At 43.3% G+C, this 21,323-nt stretch overlaps 1 protein-coding gene across 12 annotated transcripts in view; it reads right to left on the bottom strand.

The window, feature by feature from the left end:
* cpx (synaptic transmission protein complexin) overlaps positions 1 to 21,121 on the bottom strand; it is a 35,327-nt gene extending 14,206 nt beyond the window's left edge. For 5 of the 12 annotated variants that reach the window (XM_065866690.2, XM_017076795.4, XM_017076796.4 and 2 more), the window contains exons 1-3: positions 19,324 to 19,509; positions 18,559 to 18,734; positions 16,778 to 16,939 (exon numbers count right to left, since the gene is read on the bottom strand). In XM_065866690.2, coding sequence (XP_065722762.1) covers positions 16,778 to 16,832 — 55 coding nt within the window. In that variant the 5' untranslated portion in view covers positions 16,833 to 16,939; positions 18,559 to 18,734; positions 19,324 to 19,509. The other 7 variants (XM_065866689.2, XM_017076791.4, XM_065866681.2 and 4 more) reach the window with 5 other exon arrangements.
* Positions 21,122 to 21,323: the final 202 nt, after the last annotated feature.

The following is a 21,323-nucleotide window of genomic DNA, read 5'->3' as shown; positions in this document are numbered from 1 at the left end:
GGTTCCACGCTCCTGCTCTTGAGCACTTTCCGGCCCGTGGGGCGGATGGGGAGTGTCATCAGGGGATGACGGATGACCACTCTTGGCTCTTTCTCTCTTCGCTCCGTCTCTCTCTTGGCGGGTGCAGAAGGCATCGCACATTAAATTGAATTTATAGTCATCAATTTGCTGAATAGCTTTGTGAATGAACTTTTTGGGGTGACTTTGACTTGGTTTGCAGACGCATTTATTGTTTTCATAAATTAGTCAACGCATTTTACAATAAAAATTGATTTGCGAAATGGTGTCAAATAGCCGATACACCCAGCGGGAGGAGCAGAAGCCAGGAAGGGCCCGCTTTTATGGGACTTTTGTAATTTGCTTTATGAACTTTATGAACTCTACGAACCTCCCCTTCTTCCGTCTCGCTTTGTGCGTGCTGCCCACTCACACCCACCAAGTTGCGAATGCGATTGTGCCTGTTGTGGACATAACTTGGCCCTCAAAGTTGATGGCGAAACCCCTTTAAAACTCGACTCCAGTTGCAGATTCAAGAAGGCCTCCGAATAAGTGCACAATTCAATTAAAAACTAATCAAGCCTATTGTAATGTAATTATCATGCCAACATAATTAACACCGCCAGCGAAAGACGCACATCCCATCTCGGTATTGGCTCCGCATTCTTGGCGCTTATTTTTCTTCATTTTCTATTGCTGCTCCCACTAATGGAAATGGACAACCCGTTAGCGAGGCCATTGATGGCCCTTTAAGGATGCGGAAGCTTTCAATTTGCATGAAAAATGTTCTTGACAGCCCGAAAAATCTGTCGGCTAGTCTCTACAAATTGGTTGTTGGTTCTTGGGGTTTCTTGCCTTCATTCATTTTATTTTTCCCGTTAAAAGCTTTACTTTTCTCTGCGTGTCATGGGCGAAATGAGGGTACTTAATACCTATCTGCCTCAAGGAACTGGAACTGGGGCTGGGGCTAGGGCTGGGCTTGATTCCTGCCAGGGTATGGGCTTGGTGACAGGAGATGGGGGATGAGCTTGGCAGTACATCACAAAGTATTCGGCAGAAGTCATAAGTCTGATATACGAGCCGCAGCTCCCAGATAAACCCTAGAGTGCGTTTTATTGCTTCGAATGCTGTTTTGAATACCAACACGTCAGCACAACCCGATGAAGAAGTAGTGGGGGAACCAGGGCGCAAATGGAACACAAACGAGCCCAAGGAGCAACTACGGAGCCAGCGTAATTGTCTTATCCACAGCCCTAAGTACATGGCTAAGCCCCAACCGAGGCGGATGTGTTGATGTGCCAGAGGATGTGGCTGCGGATGCTGGTCGGGTGACATTTATTCTGTTTAATACACGCTCTAATACATTAGAGTTCCATTTCCATTTTATTGTGGAAGAGCCACCCCGCCACACTCAGGCTCATTTGTGTCAAGTATTTTTTGCACCCTCGTCCCCCTTAGTCACAAATGCGTAATTTTTTGCTGCCCTCTACGCATGGAGTTGGTGAAAAGGCACGAACAGCAAATTATTTTCTTACTTAATCCGGTTCAAGACCGCTGAGCCTCGTTGGGCCCTAAAGGACGACACCGCCTTGCACACATCTGGGTCAAAGGGAAGGCTGTGCCAAATAGAGGAAGAGAATGGAGGAAAGGCGGCTGAGGACTGGCCCACAATCCTGGGACATGTGGGGACTACGTGGGACTTCTGAAGAGGCCCTGGCTTAGTCGCTGAGAAGGTGGCACACGCCTTCTTGCTAATGTTTTCATTGTCATAGTCGCTGATAGCAACTACCACATTCCGGCCGTAATTATAATTTAACAGCCTCGAAGGACCCGATATTTACTTATGACTGCGATCTGCGGGTGTGAGTGCATAAGTGAGAAGACAGAGCGTGTGCAAGTGTTGAAATTACGCAGACACTGCGCCTTTGACTGCTCGGAGAATCTTGGCTGAAGGCGCTCAGGCCTCTTGGCTAGGACGGAGGCATTTCACCGCGTGCACGCTTTTTCTTATAGTGCCAGCAATTAGTTGTGTGCCCCATCCGCAGTCGTGGAAACATTTCCTCTTCCACATCCACTCAGGGACCCTTGCCAGGCACGTTAGGAATGCGACGTCATGCCAGCAAACGGCAAAATTTGTCAAAAATGCACAGCTGCGCATCGTGTCGGCTGAGGTCCGGACAGCCGCATGCAAATATTTTGGTCTGTACTCAGATCAGGGATATTTAAGGAATTTTTAATATACATAATTTCTAGCCCCATCCGCACCCCAGGCCGGTACTTTTCATCCACCCAAGCTACGCGTGAATCAACGCATCCTTGCTACGACTACTTTTTCCCTTTGCTTGATATTAATTTCATAAAATGAGCAAAATCGTGTGAGCCTAAGCACCGTTTCATGTATTCGATAACACACGAAAATTTACTATGAATACAGCCTCCATGCGTGATAAGTTGAGGAACAACCGAGTTAACGCAATAGAGCTCTTTATAAATTTAAAATATTCTGTATTATTCCACAAATTCGGCTGTGCTGTTATTTTTGATTCATGTTTTCAAGGACCCATGTAATTCATAGCACAAATGTAGTATATAGTTGAATACTTTCAGGCAAGGTCTCAAGAATTTAAGAGAGAAGGGTGAGCATTTCGTTGCACATGGGCGACAGACAATTAAAAATTGCCAAAATGGACTGACTTACAATGGTCTGAAAAAGTGTTTTAAACTGTAGTATTAGGTTGTGTCAAAATGTCGGCTTACGCTAGAAAAATAGTTCGGGGATTGGGTTACATGTTATGTTGTTTGTAGACGTAACTGGGCTATATCAAAAGGTAACAATCGTACATAAATAATAGGAAGTATATTTTGTTGTGGGTGTGCTGTTGGTTTATTTTTTTGTCGTGTATGTTATCTTTTAAGTACAACTTTTTTCGATAGTTTTAGTAAATACATTATACTTATACTTTACCTCATTGTAAATTCGTAGTATATAAGTTGTAGTTGAGTTGTAATTAGAGTAGTTATAGTAGAATAGTAGAAGATGTAAGTAGTTTTGTAGTTAGTATGGTTCCATATTAGTTTAAGTAGTTCATAGCAGTAGTAGAAGTAGTTCGATAGTAGAGTAGTAGTAGAAGAATTAGATAAAAACGTTTAAACAAAACAATTTTCGCAAAAAGCAAGAGTTTGGGTGTAACGGCGTAAAGAGTATATTTTGTATAAATCAAAAGAAAGTTAAATGTCTAGAACTAATTTAAATTAGAGAACCAAACCCGATGCAATGCGAAGTATGCTCAATTCTAGACTATAGATCTTGAGTTGATGATGTAAATAGCGTGTTTTAACCAAACGAATTCAAGTTGTGCGGAAATTGTTGGGTGAATATTACCAAATTTCAATTTACAGTCACATTAAATGATATGACCCGTGACCCACTAGCGCTTAAATACGATTGAAAATGTAATCTTCTGAGCACTGATTTCAAAGATATAAAGTTTTCCAAGATGCACATAGCCGCCCAAAGTTTCCCTGAGTTTACGAAATAAAAGAAACAAAAAGCGCTTTAAATGAAAATGTTGTTATATACTCTATGAAGATCTCTCTCCAAGCCGTGTGTTTGCGTATAGCATTTGGAGGCAGCGTGGTAGCGAGGCAAACTATGAAATACTGGAATAATAGGAGTTGCTAATTTACTGTGCTGAATTTTTGGCATCATCCCAGTTTAACGGATGGCCATTGATTGTGTTGATTTTATTTTGGAATTTGGATATTGGTTTTGATTTTATGATGCCATTAATTTGAATAACTGATTCTAGTGGAAATGCATGTCCAATACAAATGGTAGACGCTGTGAATTGCATCAAGACTAAGGCATACAAGATATATTTATGGACATAGTAAAATAAAACAATATGGTAAGTAGAGAAATTACCGCCTGCAGCATCTGTCGAGCGTGTTCAGGGAAGTAAAGGAAAAGTATTAGTAATATTTCACTATCTGTTTCGATTCACTGGGATACTTTATGAATTATAATTCGAAGTTGCAAGTTGTGTATGGATAAGTAGTAGTATATATAATGATGAAACAAGTTAAATGAAATCAAGAAGCCGGTAAGGAGCTTGGTGGAAGACAAGATGGTTCGGATTGGGAACAGTTGTCGCTATAGCATTTTGGTTTACAATTTGACAGAAGCTGCTCGGATGGCCAGATAGGGGGATCCCGACCATTTAGTTCTTTTAGCTGTTTCCAATTCAGATTTCCATTACTGAGGCAGTTGGGGGCATGAGTGCTCTGAGGATCGGGATTGGCTTGGGCGTGGCATTCATGTAAATATGCGAGTACTAAATAAAGAGAGAACTGAAAGTCGAGGGCTGGTAGTCAGGAAGAAATTGTAATAGAAGAAATTGAATTGTGTTTTCCGTATGTTTTTTATCGGTGCGATGGCAGCTGTGTTCATTGTTGGCTTTTGTTGTTCGAGGAGAACTTGTTATTGCCGTGGAGTTTTTACTGTTGAGGAAGCGGTTGGGTGGCCGGGAAGGGGCGAATGAAGGGACGTGGGGCGGGGTGGAAAAGCGAAGCTATTCTCTAGATTGCTGTGCACTTGGGAGTCGTTCAATGTGTTTGGCATGGTGTACTTGTCAAGCTCTAGTGTTCGTGTGTTTTACAATGAGGTAAAGTTCGGCTGTGAAGGCATTGTAGGTATAAACAAAAAATATATTTTATTCTTCTTTTGTTTTTGTGTGTGGTGGGGAGGTTCATTATTTCGGGGTGTTTTTGTCATATGATCTGCACTTAGGTTAAATAAATTACGATATTTTTTTTATATCTAAGGGACATGAAAATGTCTAGCTTGGTGTGGTTAGGTAGCAAGGACTTATAATGACATTTAAAATTTATAAAAGAAGATTTTAGGTACAATTGCTGCAAAATTTCAATCTTGGGGGACTAATATTTAAATATGCAAACATCGAAATTAGGCGATTACAATCAACATTCAACAAATTATATGGGTACGCAGTGCACAAAATTCTATAAGCATTATTGCTTTTTGCTTATATTTGGGTCCTCCTGAGTAAAAGTCCCATAGAAAGAAATCGAAAATCTAATGTTTGTCGACATTTTTAATTATGCTGCCCAAATAATTGGAGTTACGTTAATGTTTTTATTTAAACACTCTCAATACAGCACGGCATTACACACGCATCTGAACTTGAGGCCGAAAAAGAAAAACACATATTTGTTTATAATTTATCCGATCGAAATCAACAAATCTATAATAATAAGTTGAAGCCGAAAACAATGCATACAAAGGACAGTAAATTCTTAAAAAACTTTTAATAGTTTCTCATTAAAAAGCGTTTTCAGAAAAGGTTCTTTCAGAGAATTTCAGAAAAATCTGTGATATTAGCTTTGAGGTACAGTTACGCGTAAGCATACAGATTCTTGGGGCTCTTAAGCAGCGAAAGCCTACTTCAGTGGAGTGCCACGCCCATCCTGACGCCCATAATGCCAAAGTGTGTCAGCGCGGCAATTTTGGAAAATTTTGTTTTATTGTAAATTTAACTTGATTCCTATCCAATAAAATCAATTTGAATTAACATTCTAATAATCATACCAATCGCAATATTATTCAAACAAGCTTTGAATGACTAAGTCACTGTGGACGGCAGTCCACGTAGTGACGAAGCGCACCAGAAGAGTGTGCGAAGGCGACTACTTTACGTATGGATATACAGTGTACATTATACGCAAAGAAATTAAAATCTGCTGTGATGGTTTAAAAGGTACTCCAAAACAATTTAAAAAAAAATCACTTTTTTATATATTTTACGATTTTTTGAAAATGTTTAGAAATTTGCATTCGAGCCATATTTTTCATGGGTTAAGAAAAGTCTTGTACCATTCAAACGGAATTTAAATGACCTTTCCATTGATGCCAAAATGTACATGAAGTAAGATGCAATTATGAGTATATTTAACTTTTGTTTTGTGTAAACCGTCCCTGTTTGACCGTCCCTGTAGGGTGTTGCGGTTTCTAGACGTTAGGATGGCAGTAGAACTCGGCTGAAACAAACTAACGCTGCGTGTGAACCCCAGAAATCTGCACGCGAAATCGCAACTTTCTAGCTTTTGTAGTTTCTGATATCGCAAAGATTGTCAGACAGACGCAGGGACAGACGGATATAGGGTCGAAAACGATTCCATCTACTTTTACACACAGCGAATGCAATAAAACAAAATTGCCTCTTAGCGAGGTTAAACGAAGTGATGATTGCACCTGCAGCTTTAATATTTGTATACATTTGTCTGAAATTAATTGAAACAAAAACACCTCTTAGCGAGGAAAAAAAACAACACCTTTAACACACAAAAGTTCTGATAATAACTTTTGTGATGAAAATGTGTTATACTTTCTACTAAGTAAATACACTTTTTAAATCTTTCCCTTTCGTCACGCTGCTATACAGTATACCTGTGTAGGCAAAAAGCTTTACGATTTTTAATAAGCTTGCCGAAGCGATGTCTTTGTTTGATAAGTTAATAAGTGAAAAAGGCCTGGGCTAGAAGGTGCCGTCCGCTTGGTGCACCGCAAAAGAAATGGCTTGAAACTTTTTTCTAATTGGTCAACAGACGAAACATTGTTGCTTGTTATACCCGTTACTTGTAGAGTAAAAGGGGATACTAGATTCGTCGAAAAGTATGTAACAGATAGAAGGAAGCGTTTCCGACCTCATGTGATCTCGAAAACTTTAAAAGCTGCAATACTGGGATTAGCCATTACAATCTCGCTTTGCTGCTTGCATTTCTCCATCTCCCTTTGGTCCCTTTAGCTGAGTAACGGGCATCTGATAGTCGAGGCACTCGACAATAGCGTTCTTTCTTGATTTTTGTGTAATGCCGTGTTTCAGCAAAATCAATTAGATATGTCCAATGAAATTGACCATATAGTTCAAGGCATCAGCAAACGTTGGATTTTTAAATCCTTGGCTAAACCGCGGTACCTTAAGATAATGAAGCATTCGTTTTTATTCGGCTCATACTCAGAAGCACCCAACTAATAAGCATAATTGGAATTGCTTCGTGGAAATTTGGTCCCACTTTACCGGAATGGCAGTTTGCAAACAGCCTTTTACTTGTAACTGCTGATCATATTTTTGCCTATTCTGTTAGTTGACGGGTTTATAAAGGTGACAATTATTTCACTTAAACTAATATTAAATAAGGAAATTAGGTTATGCTAAATTTTAAACTCCGACATGTTTTTGTGTGAAATTTATGTGTTGTGCAAGGTTAAGCTTAAGTAAAACTTTTTAAAAATTTTTTTTTATGAAAAACCTATTTTGAGTTTCAATCTTGAACGGGTCAAAGGCCAATTATTATTAAATTTGTATCATGTTATCATGCTCTTGCCAATCTAAAAGACCTGGTCTCCATTCAAAACAGATACAAAAGCGGTGAACAGTAAACTAAATAGGTAGTGCCATAAAAACAATGTTTTGATCTATAAAATATTAAGTTGTTTATGTATGCTTTGAAAAAGTTTATAAGTTTTTATTTTTGTTTAATAATGCACGGCATATAGATAGGGGGTGGGGTGACAGAAACTTACGCACGGTATTTATGCGACGTTCAGGGGGTGTTCTATGAACGCTTACCTGAAAATAAAAAACAAGGTAATTATTACAAAAATGTACTAGTTCCTCTGTAATCAAGAAAGGAAGCTATACCCTTGCACCTTGTCATGCAATTAAATCATACGTGTTTATACCCATTACTCGCAGAGTAAAAGGGTATACTATAACAGGCAGAAGGAAGCGTTTTTGACCCCATAAAGTGTATATATTCTTGACTAGCCATGTCCGTCTGTCCGTCCGTCCGTCTGTCCGTCTGTCCTTCTGTCCGTATGAACGTTGAGATCTCGGAAACTATACAAGCTACAATACTGGGAGTAGGCATGCAGTTTCAGCAGAGTGCCACGCCCACTCTAACGCCCACAAACCGCCCAAAACTGTGGCTCCTACAGTTTTGATGCTAGAATAAACATTTTAACTGAAATGTATTGTTCTCGTCAATACCTGTGGCGCCTACAATTTTCATGCTAGATAGAAAATTTTAGCTGAAATGTATTGGTCTCGTCAATACCTATCGATTGATCCAAAAAAAGTTTGCTACGCCCACTCTAACGTCCATAAAGCTTAAATCTGTCTTCCGCCGGTAGGTGGCGCATTTCAATCTCGCTTTGCTGCTTGCATATCTCCATTTCCCTTTGGTCCCATTAGCTGAGTAACGGGTATCTGATAGTCGTGGTACTCGACATAGCGTTCTCCCTTGTTATACCCGTTACTCGTAGAGTAAAAGGGTATACTAGATTCGTCGGAAAGTATGTAACAGGCAGAAGGAAGCGTTTCCGACCCCACAAAGTATATATATTCTTGATCAGGATCACTAGCCGAGTCGATCTAGCCATGTCCGTCTGTCCGTCTGTCCGTCTGTCCGTCTGTCTGTCCGTCCGGATGAACGCTGAGATCTCGGAAACTATGGGAGCTAGGCTATTGAGATTTGGCGTGCAGATTCCTGAGCTTCTTACGCAGCGCAAGTTTGTTTCAGCACAGTGCCACGCCCACTCTAACGCCCACAAACCGCCCAAAACTGTGGCTCCTACAGTTTTGATGCTAGAATAAAAATTTTAACTGAAATGTATTGTTCTCATCAATACCTATCGATTGACCCAAAAAAAAGTTTGCCACGCCCACTTTAACGCCCACAAACCGCGAAAACCTGTGACGCCCACAATTTTCATGCTAGATAAAAAATTTTAACTGAAATGTATTGGTCTCGTCGATACCTATCGATTGATCCAAAAAAAAATTTGCCACGCTTACTCTAACGCCCATAACGCTTAAATCTGTATACCGCCGGTAGGTGGCGCATTTTAATCTCGCTTTGCTGCTTGCATATCTCCATATAGCTGAGTAACGGGTATCTGATAGTCGAGGTACTCGACTATAGCGTTCTTCCTTGTTTTATGATATAATCTTCCTCCGATTTTTACATAAAAATATAAAGTTAGGAAATTTTAAAATAATGGTTTACCTAGACATCATCACAGAACATAATTTTTTCAAAAACCACAATGCTATAATTATTTTCTAATTCATTATACCCGTTACTCGTAGAGTAAAAGGGTATACTAGATTCGTCGGAAAGTATGTAACAGGCAGAAGGAAGCGTTTCCGACCCCATAAAGTATATATATTCTTGATCAGGATCACTAGCCGAGTCGATCTAGCCATGTCCGTCTGTCCGTCTGTCCGTCTGTCCGTCTGACCGTCTGTCCGTCTGTCCGTCTGTCCGGATGAACGCTGAGATCTCGGAAACTATGGGAGCTAGGCTATTGAGATTTGACGTGCAGATTCCTGAGCTTCTTACGCAGCGCAAGTTTGTTTCAGTAGACTGCCACGCCCACTCTAACGCCCACAAACCGCCCAAAACTGTGGCTCCTACAGTTTACATGCTAGATAGAAAATTTTAATTGAAATGTATTGTTCTCATCAATACCTATCGATTGACCCAAAAAAAAGTTTGCCACGCCCACTTTAACGCCCACAAACCGCGAAAACCTGTGACGCCCACAATTTTCATGCTAGATAAAAAATTTTAACTGAAATGTATTGTTCTCATCAATACCTATCGATTGATCAAAAAAAAAGTTTGCCACGCCCACTTTACCGCCCACAAACCGCAAAAGCCTGTGACGCCCACAATTTTCATGCTAGATAAACAAATTTAACTGAAATGTATTGGTCTCGTCAGTACCTATCGATTGGTCCAAAAAAAATTTGCCACGCCCACTCTAACGCCCATAACGCTTAAATCTGTATACCGCCGGTAGGTGGCGCATTTTAATCTCGCTTTGCTACTTGCATATCTCTATTTAGCTGAGTAACGGGTATCTGATAGTCGAGGTACTCGACTATAGCGTTCTTCCTTGTTTTTGATTGTCCTTTGGCAGCTATATGGTACAGTCGTCTGATTAAACGGCAATTTTATTTAAAATTTTGAAATGGTTTATAAGAATGAAGAAAATATCATATCATTCCTATGGGAGCTTTGGGATATAGTTGTCCGACTCTTGGAAAAGTTTTACACCGATAGCTTTTAAACTGAGAGCACAGTTTGCGTAGAAATGAACGGGTGGACGGACGGAAATGGCTAGATCGACTTGGCTAGTGATCTTAATCATGAACATGTGTACTTTATACACCCAGAAAAATAATGAACATAATTTTAGGTCATACATGACCCAAAAATTAAAAATAGATTTAAGTCCATTTTAAGGTCATGCACTGCTTAAATTTTTAATTTTTTGACTATTTTCCCTACTTTTTAGGCCACGAATAACCTAATAGCTTGGGTCGTGGGCCTTAAAAATATTGCATTTTACATAAAAATATTAGACAGCCAAAAAACTGTTATAATGAATACGTCTGTTAGGTATTGATGTTGAACTTAACCAAACAATAATTGTATTGAATATAATTATGTAATCAACTATTTAAGGTATTATTTTAAGGAATAAAATGTTTTAAGATTATAAGGAGAGGTCGACGAAAACCGATAGAAAAACTAATACTCAGCTGAGGCGTACTTTTAGAAAATTTACCATTTTAGGCCGTATATTAAAAACAAGGGAGAACTATCGACTATCAGGTACCCGTTACTCAGCTAAAGGGTCCAAAGGGAAATGGAGATATGCAAGCAGTTAAGCGAGGTTGAAATGCGCCACCTACCCGCGATCTCAATATATGGTTATGTGGGCGATAGACAGATTTAGGCGATATGGGCGTAAGAGTGGGAGTGGCTAACTATTTTTGAAATCAATCGATAGGTATAGATGAGACTAATACATTTCAGCTAACTTTTTTTTCTACCATGAAAATTTTGGGTGCCACAGATTTGGGCGATTTGTAAGCGTTAACGTGGGCGTGGCATATTCGCGTGACAAGCTTGCGCTTCATACAAGGCTACGGAATCTAATTCTGAGATCCCAATTCTCTATCTTTTATAGTTTCCGAGGTATCCGCGTTCATATGTACGATTTTTTGAAGTTTGTGGGAGGTTTGCGGGCGTTAGAGTGGACGTGGCATATTCGCGTAACAAGCTTGCGCTGCGTACAAGGCTACGGAATCTAAATATGAAATCCCAATTCTCTATCTTTGATAGTTCCCGAGATATCCGCGTTCATACTTACGATTTTTTGAAGTTTGTGGGCGTGACCAACTTTTTTTTGGGTCAAATGAACAATACATTTTAGTTAAAATTTTTATTTTAGCATCAAAATTGTAGGAGCCACAGCTTTGGGCGGTTTCTGTGCGTTAGAGTGGGCATGACACCCTGTTGGAACAAACTTGCGCTGCGCAAGAAGCTCAGGAATCTGCATGACAAATCCCAAAAACCTAGCTCTAATAGATTTCGAGATCTCAGCGTTCATACGGACAGACAGACTGTCAGACGGACGGATATGGCTACATCGACTCGGGTAGCGACCCTAATCAAGAATATATACTCTATGGGGTCGGAAATGCTTCCTTCTGCCTGTTACATACTTTCCGACGAATCTAATATACCCTTTTACTTTACGAGTAACGGGTATAAGTACATATAAAACAAGGAAGAACGCTATAGTCGAGTACCTCGACTATCAGATACCCGTTACTCAGCTATATGGAGATATGCAAGCAGCAAAGCGAGATTAAAATGCGCCACCTACCGGCGGTATACAGATTTAAGCGTTATGGGCGTTAGAGTGGGCGTGGCAAATTTTTTTTTGGATCAATCGATAGGTATCGACGAGACCAATACATTTCAGTTAAAATTTTTTATCTAGCATGAAAATTGTGGGCGTCACAGGTTTTCGCGGTTTGTGGGCGTTAAAGTGGGCGTGGCAAACTTTTTTTTGGGTCAATCGATAGGTATTGATGAGAACAATATATTTCAGTTAAAATTTTTATTCTAGCATCAAAACTGTAGGAGCCACAGCTTTGGGCGGTTTGTGGGCGTTAGAGTGGGCGTGGCACTGTGCCGAAACAAACTTGCGCTGCGTAAGAAGCTCAGGAATCTGCACGCCAAATCTCAATAGCCTAGCTCCCATAGTTTCCGAGATCTCAGCGTTCATCCGGACGGACAGACAGACGGACAGACGGACATGGCTAGATCGACTCGGCTAGTGATCCTGATCAAGAATATACATATATACTTTGTGGGGTCGGAAACGCTTCCTTCTGCCTGTTACATACTTTCCGACGAATCTAGTATACCCTTTTACTCGTAGAGTAACAAGGGAGAACGCTATAGTCGAGTACCTCGACTGTCAGATACCCGTTACTCAGCTAAATGGAGATATGCAAGCAGCAAAGCGAGATTAAAATGCGCCACCTACCGGCGGTATACAGATTTAAGCGTTATGGGCGTTAGAGTGGGCGTGGCAAATTTTTTTTTGGATCAATCGATAGGTATCGACGAGACCAATACATTTCAGTTAAAATTTTTTATCTAGCATGAAAATTGTGGGCGTCACAGGTTTTCGCGGTTTGTGGGCGTTAAAGTGGGCGTGGCAAACTTTTTTTTGGGTCAATCGATAGGTATTGATGAGAACAATACATTTCAGTTAAAATTTTTATTCTAGCATCAAAACTGTAGGAGCCACAGCTTTGGGCGGTTTGTGGGCGTTAGAGTGGGCGTGGCACTGTGCCGAAACAAACTTGCGCTGCGTAAGAAGCTCAGGAATCTGCACGCCAAATCTCAATGGCCTAGCTCCCATAGTTTCCGAGATCTCAGCGTTCATCCGGACGGACAGACAGACGGACAGACGGACATGGCTAGATCGACTCGGCTAGTGATCCTGATCAAGAATATACATATATACTTTGTGGGGTCGGAAACGCTTCCTTCTGCCTGTTACACACTTTCCGACGAATCTAGTATACCCTTTTACTCTACGAGTAACGGGTATAACAAGGGAGAACGCTATAGTCGAGTACCTCGACTATCAGATACCCGTTACTCAGCTAAATGGAGATATGCAAGCAGCAAAGCGAGATTAAAATGCGCCACCTACCGGCGGTATACAGATTTAAGCGTTATGGGCGTTAGAGTGGGCGTGGCAAATTTTTTTTCGGATCAATCGATAGGTATTGACGAGACCAATACATTTCAGTGAAAATTTTCTATCTAGCATCAAAACTGTAGGAGCCACAGTTTTGGGCGGTTTGTGGGCGTTAGAGTGGGCGTGGCAGTCTACTGAAACAAACTTGCGCTGCGTAAGAAGCTCAGGAATCTGCACGCCAAATCTCAATAGCCTAGCTCTCATAGTTTCCGAGATCTCAGCGTTCATCCGGACGGACAGACAGACGGACAGACGGACATGGCTAGATCGACTCGGCTGGTGATCCTGATCATGAATATATATACTTTATGGGGTCGGAAACGCTTCCTTCTGCCTGTTACATACTTTCCGACGAATCTAGTATACCCTTTTACTCTACGAGTAACGGGTATAACAAGGAAGAACGCTATAGTCTAGTACCTCGACTATCAGATACCCGTTACTCAGCAAACGGGACCAAAGGAAAATGGAGATATGCAAGCAGCACAGCGTAATTGAAATGCACCACCTACCCGTGATCTCAATATATGGTCATGTGGGCGGTAGACAGATTTGAGCGTTATGGGCGTTACAGTGGGCGTGGCAAACTTGTTTTTGGATTAATCGATAGGTATTGACGAGACCAATACATTTCAGTTAAATTTGTATCTAGAAAAGGCGTGGCAATCTTTTTTTTGGATCAATCGATAGGTATTGACGAGACTAGTACATTTCAGTTAAAATTTTTTTTTTATGTCTGTCCCCTGAGCCAACCCCATATGATTTCCTTTTTTGGCTCAATGCTTTTGTAAGTTCAAACAAATGATTTTGTATTATATATACTATTTTTGGGAAGCTAATTCCCTAAAATCTAGGTAATAAATTGCCCATATTGTAGGGAATTGGTGACCAAAAGGATTACTAGCCGAGTCGATCTAGCCATGTCCGTTTGTATGAAAGCTGAGATCTCGGAAACTATAAAAGATAGAAAGTTGGTATTTGGCATATAGATTCTTGAACTTCTTGCGCAGCTCAAGTTTGTTTCAGCAGGGTGCCCCGCCCACTCTAACGCCCACAAAGGCCAATAGCGCTAGAACCCGACTAGAACCGCAGTTAGTAAATAAGTCGGATGCAGCCGGATCGGACAACTATATCTTATAGCTCCCATAGGAATAATCGGGAAAACAAATGTTTTTTTTGGTGTTTATTAACATATAAACTCCTACGCTTGGAAATAACATTTTTTAATAAGTTCTGAATATGGACTTTAATTTTATTAAAATTGGACCACTATATTATATAGCTGCCATAGGAAAGAACAAAAAATTGGTGGGAAAATAACATGAAAAAAATTATATAATCGGTGTTCTTTAACATATAATATTTTTTTTTATTAGTTCTGAATTTTGAATTTAATTTTATCATAAACGGACGACTATATCATAGGAACGATCGGTGGGAAAATAATATGAACTAAATTATAGCTTCTGTGTGTTTTGACATATTATCTTATACTATTGGGAATATAATTTTTTTGTATTTTTAAATTTAATAATAATAACTGCAAGGATATACAAACTTCGGCTTGCCGAAGTTAACTTCCTTTCTTGTTTTATTTTTTAATAATTTAAATGCGGTTCTGTTATTATAAATACCCATCTATGCCAAAAATTATTGAAATTCATTAGAAAGTTATAAGCAAGTAATATTCTATATTTTGGAAGTTCAATCAATACTAGACACCGCATGCAGCAAATCACCTTTTGCACTAATACGCCACCATGGGGGCTACGGGCTGGTTGACGTTATGGGCCAGGTGGCGCTAGCTACGGGTACTTGAAAGTCGATGGCATCGACTATAGCGTTCTCTCTTGCTAGATTTATTCTCAACAGATTTTTTTCTTTTTATCCTTTCACAACAAAATTCAGGATCCGCAACTGGTCTGAACTCATAATACCTTCTGCAAGGGTATACAAAAGTAACGAGCGCACCCGGAAGAAGATACGTAATGTTAGTATGAACTGAACCTGGACCAATAACATGTCCCAACCTTCAGCACATTCTTCGAAAAGCAGCGTAAGGATGTTTGCAAGTTTATGGTTTCCAGGAACTGGAAAAGGGGACAAATTTGTAAAGCATTTAAGGCACTGACAATAAATGTAGCTTGTTTCTGACATTTCTCACTGTTTTGCCCCGTCAGGCCAGAAAAGTTATTACTAATCCATAACCTATCCTTACGCAGGACAGGCAATTGTAACAAAGGCTAACGCGGGCTCAAATAAATTGTCTGATTACGAGTGCAAGTGGTGACAGTGGAAATGCATTAGTTGGCATTGCTTCCTGCCACCCATTAAGCACCCCACCTCGCACAAGTCGCAGTCTAGATCCAGAAAATATGTTTTTCTTGGAAAAGCGTTGAATATCCGCTCGCTATACAATTGACATGTGAATCTGGCTAAAGGAAACTTTGCTCAGAAGTGGCTAAAAATTGTTGTTCGCAAGCTTTCCGGACCATACATTTTATGAGTATATTTTATTTCGCTTTCATCACTAAGGCGGATTTTATGGCGAAAATGAAGTAGCCGCCTTGGTGCATTATTGAGAGCCAACAGTGGTGGCCGGGGGGCGAGCAAATGACACAGGATCGAGTACGGGAACGGGGAGAGTATCTGAATCTTAGTATCTTGGTAACGGGTCTAGGTATGAATGAGTGTGTAAGTGCCCACACAATCCCTCACTACCAGAGTAGGATAAGGTTTGGTTTCTCGAATTTTATGCCAATGCTAATAGCGTTTTCGTGTTTCTCTGCCAGATTTGACAGCCTAATGGCCAAGCGTACTAACCGCCAAGCGAGCAGAGTCGCAGCTGACAGCCTGGCCAACAGGACGGCGAAATGATTGAGTCGCCCGGCTCTGAACTGTTCTCCGGCTGAGGCTCCTTCTGGGCAAGGGAGTGTGACAAATTCAGCATCAATCTACACAATTAACTGTATCAATTTGTCGGAACCACTTCCCTGCGCATTCGTGCAGAATTTTTGCGTTCGATAAGGGACCCCGTAATGTGCTCTGTTCAGCTCAGCTGCAGCTTTTGGAGTCGTGATGGGGCAAACCTTGGAACGGCACTGCAGCGCGCTTGCAAATTGAACGAGATTACTGCCGGGGCAAGGAGATGTACATTATGTCGCAGGCAGGAGGCTGCTCTATGTAAATGCCCAGGCTCAGAACGGGCTCGCATGCTGACGGTTGATAAGCATTTCAACTTAAATATTCTCGCCCTCGCCCGCCCTCTTTTCGCTTTCTGAAAGCATTCAATGATTTTCCGAGCGATTGCACAGCCGCTGATTAAGCAGCAGCAAACGGGAACCCAATGACTTTACCTAATGCCTGGTAGGGGTTGAAGATGGGCTGAGGGTGCGGATGAGGATGAGGGTGCGGATGAGGACGGGGATGTGGAGGGCGGACAGGACCTTGCTGTGTATCTAAAAGCGTTGGCCACTTTCATGTGTGGTAATTTTTGTCGCTGCGCAGCAGCTTGAAAATGAATTATGTATACCCGCACATCCATATCAAAGTGTATTGATCGGGTGCCAAAAATAAAATGCTCGGGGTGACTAGAGGCTGGGTGCTTCCGGTGGGACTTACCTTTAACGGCACTTAATTGGTTTCCAACCATTTGCTTAGCTATGAAGGCCGCCATCTTTCGGCTGTGGCTCTACGGGCGTGGCGCCTGCTGGCTGTGGGTCCTCTACTTCCGCGCGAGGCAGTGCACTTGCGTTCCGCGCTGGCTCTTGCGTCCTCGGTAAGCTGGAAGCGGCAGGACAAAGAGAAAAGAACAAATTAATTTGGTGTGTGGCAGGACAAAGGAGTGCCCTGTCACCTGGGCCGGCCTGATACTTTAAGCCGCTTATCTTAAATGCCTTAAGTCGAGCTCCCCGCCTTCTGACCTTCTGGGAGCCGACTAGAAACGATCCGGCCATCAGCCTTGCCCCCGCTGAGTCCCGGATTCGTGTCCAGTTCCTGATTTGTCTCAGTCGAGCCTCAGTTTCAGGACAGTTCACCGACTGCAACCCGGTTGCCTGTGAATCTCCCTGCTCTGCTCCTCCTCGAAGGGGCCCTGGTGCTGTACTTGATTCGGGAAATTTAATAACTCGGGCCGCTCTGGTAGCACAATAATGCCGTAATGAATGTGGGCTGTGCGCTCTCCAGCCGAAAATTTTCAATTTTATTAGGCCCCGGGCTGGGGAGCAGCAGCAGGGTCAAGCCGGAGTGTACTATTGCTGCTGGCTGTGTCTGTCTCTTTGTAACCATGTATTAATATTTGCGCAAATTGGGCTAACGAACTTAAGCCGGAGGCGGCAGCCTGTTTCTGGCTAGCTGCGCAAATTAAAACAACACCAGCAAACGAGCAACGAAATTAGTTTGGCATAAAAACCATTTGCCGGGCGGGGTGCGCGGTGGCGGCAATGGGCCATCTCCCTGGCCAGTGTCAGTTAGGAACCGTATATTTTGCTGCTGGCTTGTGATGGCCCTCAATCCCCCCTCCCAGCTAGTGAATTAAGCTGATGCTGCACGGCGCTCTCGGTCCGTTTTCCTGGCCCTGCGATAGGCACTCAGTTCGCAAACAGCTGAGTTGTTTATTGGCCGGGCATTTGCAGTTTGGAAAATTCACTTTAACCCCCAGCTCTAGCTTGGCGGAGGAGGAACATGCGTCCCACTCAGCCGAAAATTAATCGGGAACGGGGTTGTGGGGCGGAACGGCTAGGCAGGACGAACATACCTGACTTAATATATGTAAATAAGAGCACAAATTTATGGCATTCGTGCTTCGAATTTTATGGCCGGGTAGCTAAAGGTGTGGTCCCAACAAAGGCAAGGAACACTTTCTTATCCTTGTACAAATAAACAACACAAGTTGACCCAAAGAACGCTCGGCTGGCTATCTAATTACGTTTGAAGTTTTGTAACCCAGGAACCAGTAAGCCAAAGCCAATAAACACGCAAATAAGCTGTGTTCGACCCGACTCGGAGGTATTTTGTTGCCTGCCTGTAGCCCAACACCACACCCGCGCTCTTGGCTGTTTGGCCCCGGCTAGAAAAAGGTCACCGGGCATCAACAAAAATGGCTCAGGCTAGTATCAAGTATACGCCGAGTTGGGTTAGCCAATGCCCCCTTTTTTGTTGATTGCTGACGAGCTGCTGGCTCCGGCACCGAATAGACCTACACTGCATCTCGCGTGCTTTAAAGGAACCGAAAGGTTGTGTAATCAGCTCTGGGCTTCTCACTGCCATGAAGCACTCTTCGCGTAAAATGTGAAAAATGCGGAAAACTTTGCACAAATATTTGACGTAAAATGCGTAAAAGTTTGGAGCATACTTGAGGAATACTTCTGACACTTTTCGGATTGGTTGGGCCATTCACTTACCTGGGCTTAGTTCGGGAAGTATTCCTTTCAGATTTCCGCTGGAGATTCTTGTGTGTGTGAGCGCTACAGAGTGGATTTTGTTGTTGAAGGAGCAAAGTTTAGAAATAGTCCTCGCCAAAGTGTTTTTGTTTTAAAGAAATCCACAGAGAAGAGAGTGCATTAGGCGGACAAGGTTCCTGAAAGCAAGCAGAGGAAAGGAATGAGACAAGGCCTGAGATAACGATTAATGTCCGGCGATCCCAGATCGATTCGAGAACCCTCGGCTGCCCGACCCGAAATCTGCTGGCCTGGTGGCTAATTTAAAAATAGGGGACACACACTTCCCCAGGGTCCACACTGCTACTGATGTTTCTCTTGTCGTCGCTGTTATTGTGCTGCCGTGCCACTTGCTTTGTTGCTTTGCTGTTTTTATCGATATTTCTTTATTAGGGTTTCTTTTATGGAAACGTGCACGTAAGTGCCTTTTATGCCCGTGTTTGGGAGGGGTCGGACGGAGGAAGCGGGGGCGGGTGCCGCAGCAAACGAGATTTCTACTTTACGTAACAGGCGCAGCAATGAATTCGATTGAATTTGAGAAACGGGCCCGCTAGGCCGAATTCGTTGGTGTCTGCCCGTTTTCGCTTTTTTCACTGATTACATAAAGCCTCTCTCGCACTGCAGCACTCAGTCGATGGTCGAGCAATTGAATTAGCTCGATAGAATACGTTTTTTAATCAATTTGATTTTTATTCGTGCTCGGGCGCTGTTCGTCGATTTTTGTAATACCTCGGTGGGCCAGTATCGACATAGGTATACGTGATATGTGCCCAAGGCCTCTATATAAGCCCTCACTCGCTCAACTCCGCACTCGCCTGCTGGTGTGTGCGAGCGCCATGCGTGTGTGTGTGCTTAATACTTTTGCTTTGGTTTTCCACTTTTCACCCAGGCCGTCGCTATGTTTTATTCGGCGCTTCTTACTTCATGCTATGTTCGCACTCTTCTGCACGCCACTGCCGAGTTCCCTACATGGAAAACTCGGCTCGACGCCGCGGCACCGCTTTCGGAATGGCTGGCAGCAGCGTCGGCAGCGGCAGCGACGTCGGCGGCGCCAGCGACTGCGACGGCTGCGGCCAAAACGACCAAATCCAATAAAGAGCTCGCCGAGGGGACGAAGCTTTGGCCCCTTCCGGAACTCTGCGCGCTCGGGCTTGAGTGCTTTATGCAGCTCGGGTTGCCGAGAGGAAACGAGTGGGACGAGGACTTAGATAAGGACAACAGCACTAGGGGCTCGTTCAAAGGGGAGCGCTCAGGGCGCGAAAGCCCTCTGTTGTTGCTGTGGGACTGCGGGACGCGTCCTCTTGCCGTCGTCACCGTCTTTATGTAACGCCATTTCGCCTCCTCCCCCTGCGAGTAATAATATATTTATCTGCCGCTTCTTTTGTCCGTTACATAATTCGATTCCCCTCTCTTTATCGCTCTCTCTCTATCTCCCGCTCTTGACTTTTTGACTTTGAAATCAGAAACCGAAAGCGCTGCCTACATTTGTGCGCTGGCGCCTGCGCCGAACGCACTGGAGATACGGTATTGATTCGAGCCTTCCTGGAGCCAGCAGGCCAGGCGCTACTGATAAGACGCTCGTTCTGCGGTGTGGGCCGGAGCCAGCGAGTCATTATCACCACTCGGAGCAGCACAGGCCACTCTGCCGCACCCACTGCACACGTCACGTCAGCTGCCATTCCAGATTGTTTGCATATGTGAAGCCGACAAAGAACGGCAGGAAGCCAGCTTCGGAAGCAAGAAGCCTTGAATACGGAAATTGCAAAGTTCTGGCCACGTCCGCTCATCCGTCCGCTCATCCGTCCGCCGGCGGACTGCGCCGACCTTAGCCTCAGCCTTAGCCACGGCAAGTGCTTCGACGGCCCGGAGGCAGCGGGGCTGTCCTGCGAAAAAGAATTCTTCCTACGTCTAATTAGTGCGACTCAAATCCAAGGGTTGCCATGCCAGCGCCACTGGCGGGGCTTTGTTGTTTTCCACTCAGTCAATTATAGTTTCTTAGCGACTTCAATCTGCTTGCTGGACGTGGGTGCGAATCGCTGCGAGTGCGAGCGGTTGGGCGTGCAAAGGCCTGGGGCTCTGCCCTTCTGCATCCGACGCTATCCCTTCAGCTTATATACCAATCAATTATATCCCAGCCATCTCTTGCTGCGCAGCGCGATATAACTTTTCCGCCACAAATTGCTTATTACTTCTGGCTCCGCAGAGCGACGCGCCCTGCTTAGAATGACAGTCACGTCCTGGCCACCAGGGCATTGCTGTCGCTGGGGTAATGGTCCACTGGCCATTGGAATTGCTCCTGGGTCGGGGGAACTGTGTGAAGGTACGCGGACTGCAGAGTCCTTACGGCTCAGGGGGAGGGGGCCCGCCGACCCCATCCACTGCCTACCTAGAACAGTCGGGACACCGAAAACTACAAAACTTTGGTATTTTCGCCACAGTAATGCACGCGGCACTCAGCAATGTCACACTGATTGCTGCCCGACGCGATGCATGTATACAAACCGAAAAGTTCGCTCTGCGGCGGGGACGACGGGCGAAACTACATTTACTGCCAAAAACAAGTCGTTAGCCAGTGTAGAGTTTGTGGCAACAACACGCACGCCGAGAACACAGAGAGAGCCCATAACGCAGAGAGGACGATGGCGAGTGAGCCCTCTTCTGTCAGATTTGACAGTTGACCCCAAACCACGTGAAAGCTTGCTTTCCGAGAGCTTTCAGCCAAATTGTTG

Source organism: Drosophila suzukii, chromosome 3 (assembly GCF_043229965.1).
Source record: "Drosophila suzukii chromosome 3, CBGP_Dsuzu_IsoJpt1.0, whole genome shotgun sequence".
Classification (NCBI taxonomy): domain Eukaryota; kingdom Metazoa; phylum Arthropoda; class Insecta; order Diptera; family Drosophilidae; genus Drosophila; species Drosophila suzukii.
The sequence above is the reverse complement of the archived record's forward strand: the minus strand, read 5'-3'. Positions and strand labels throughout refer to the sequence as shown.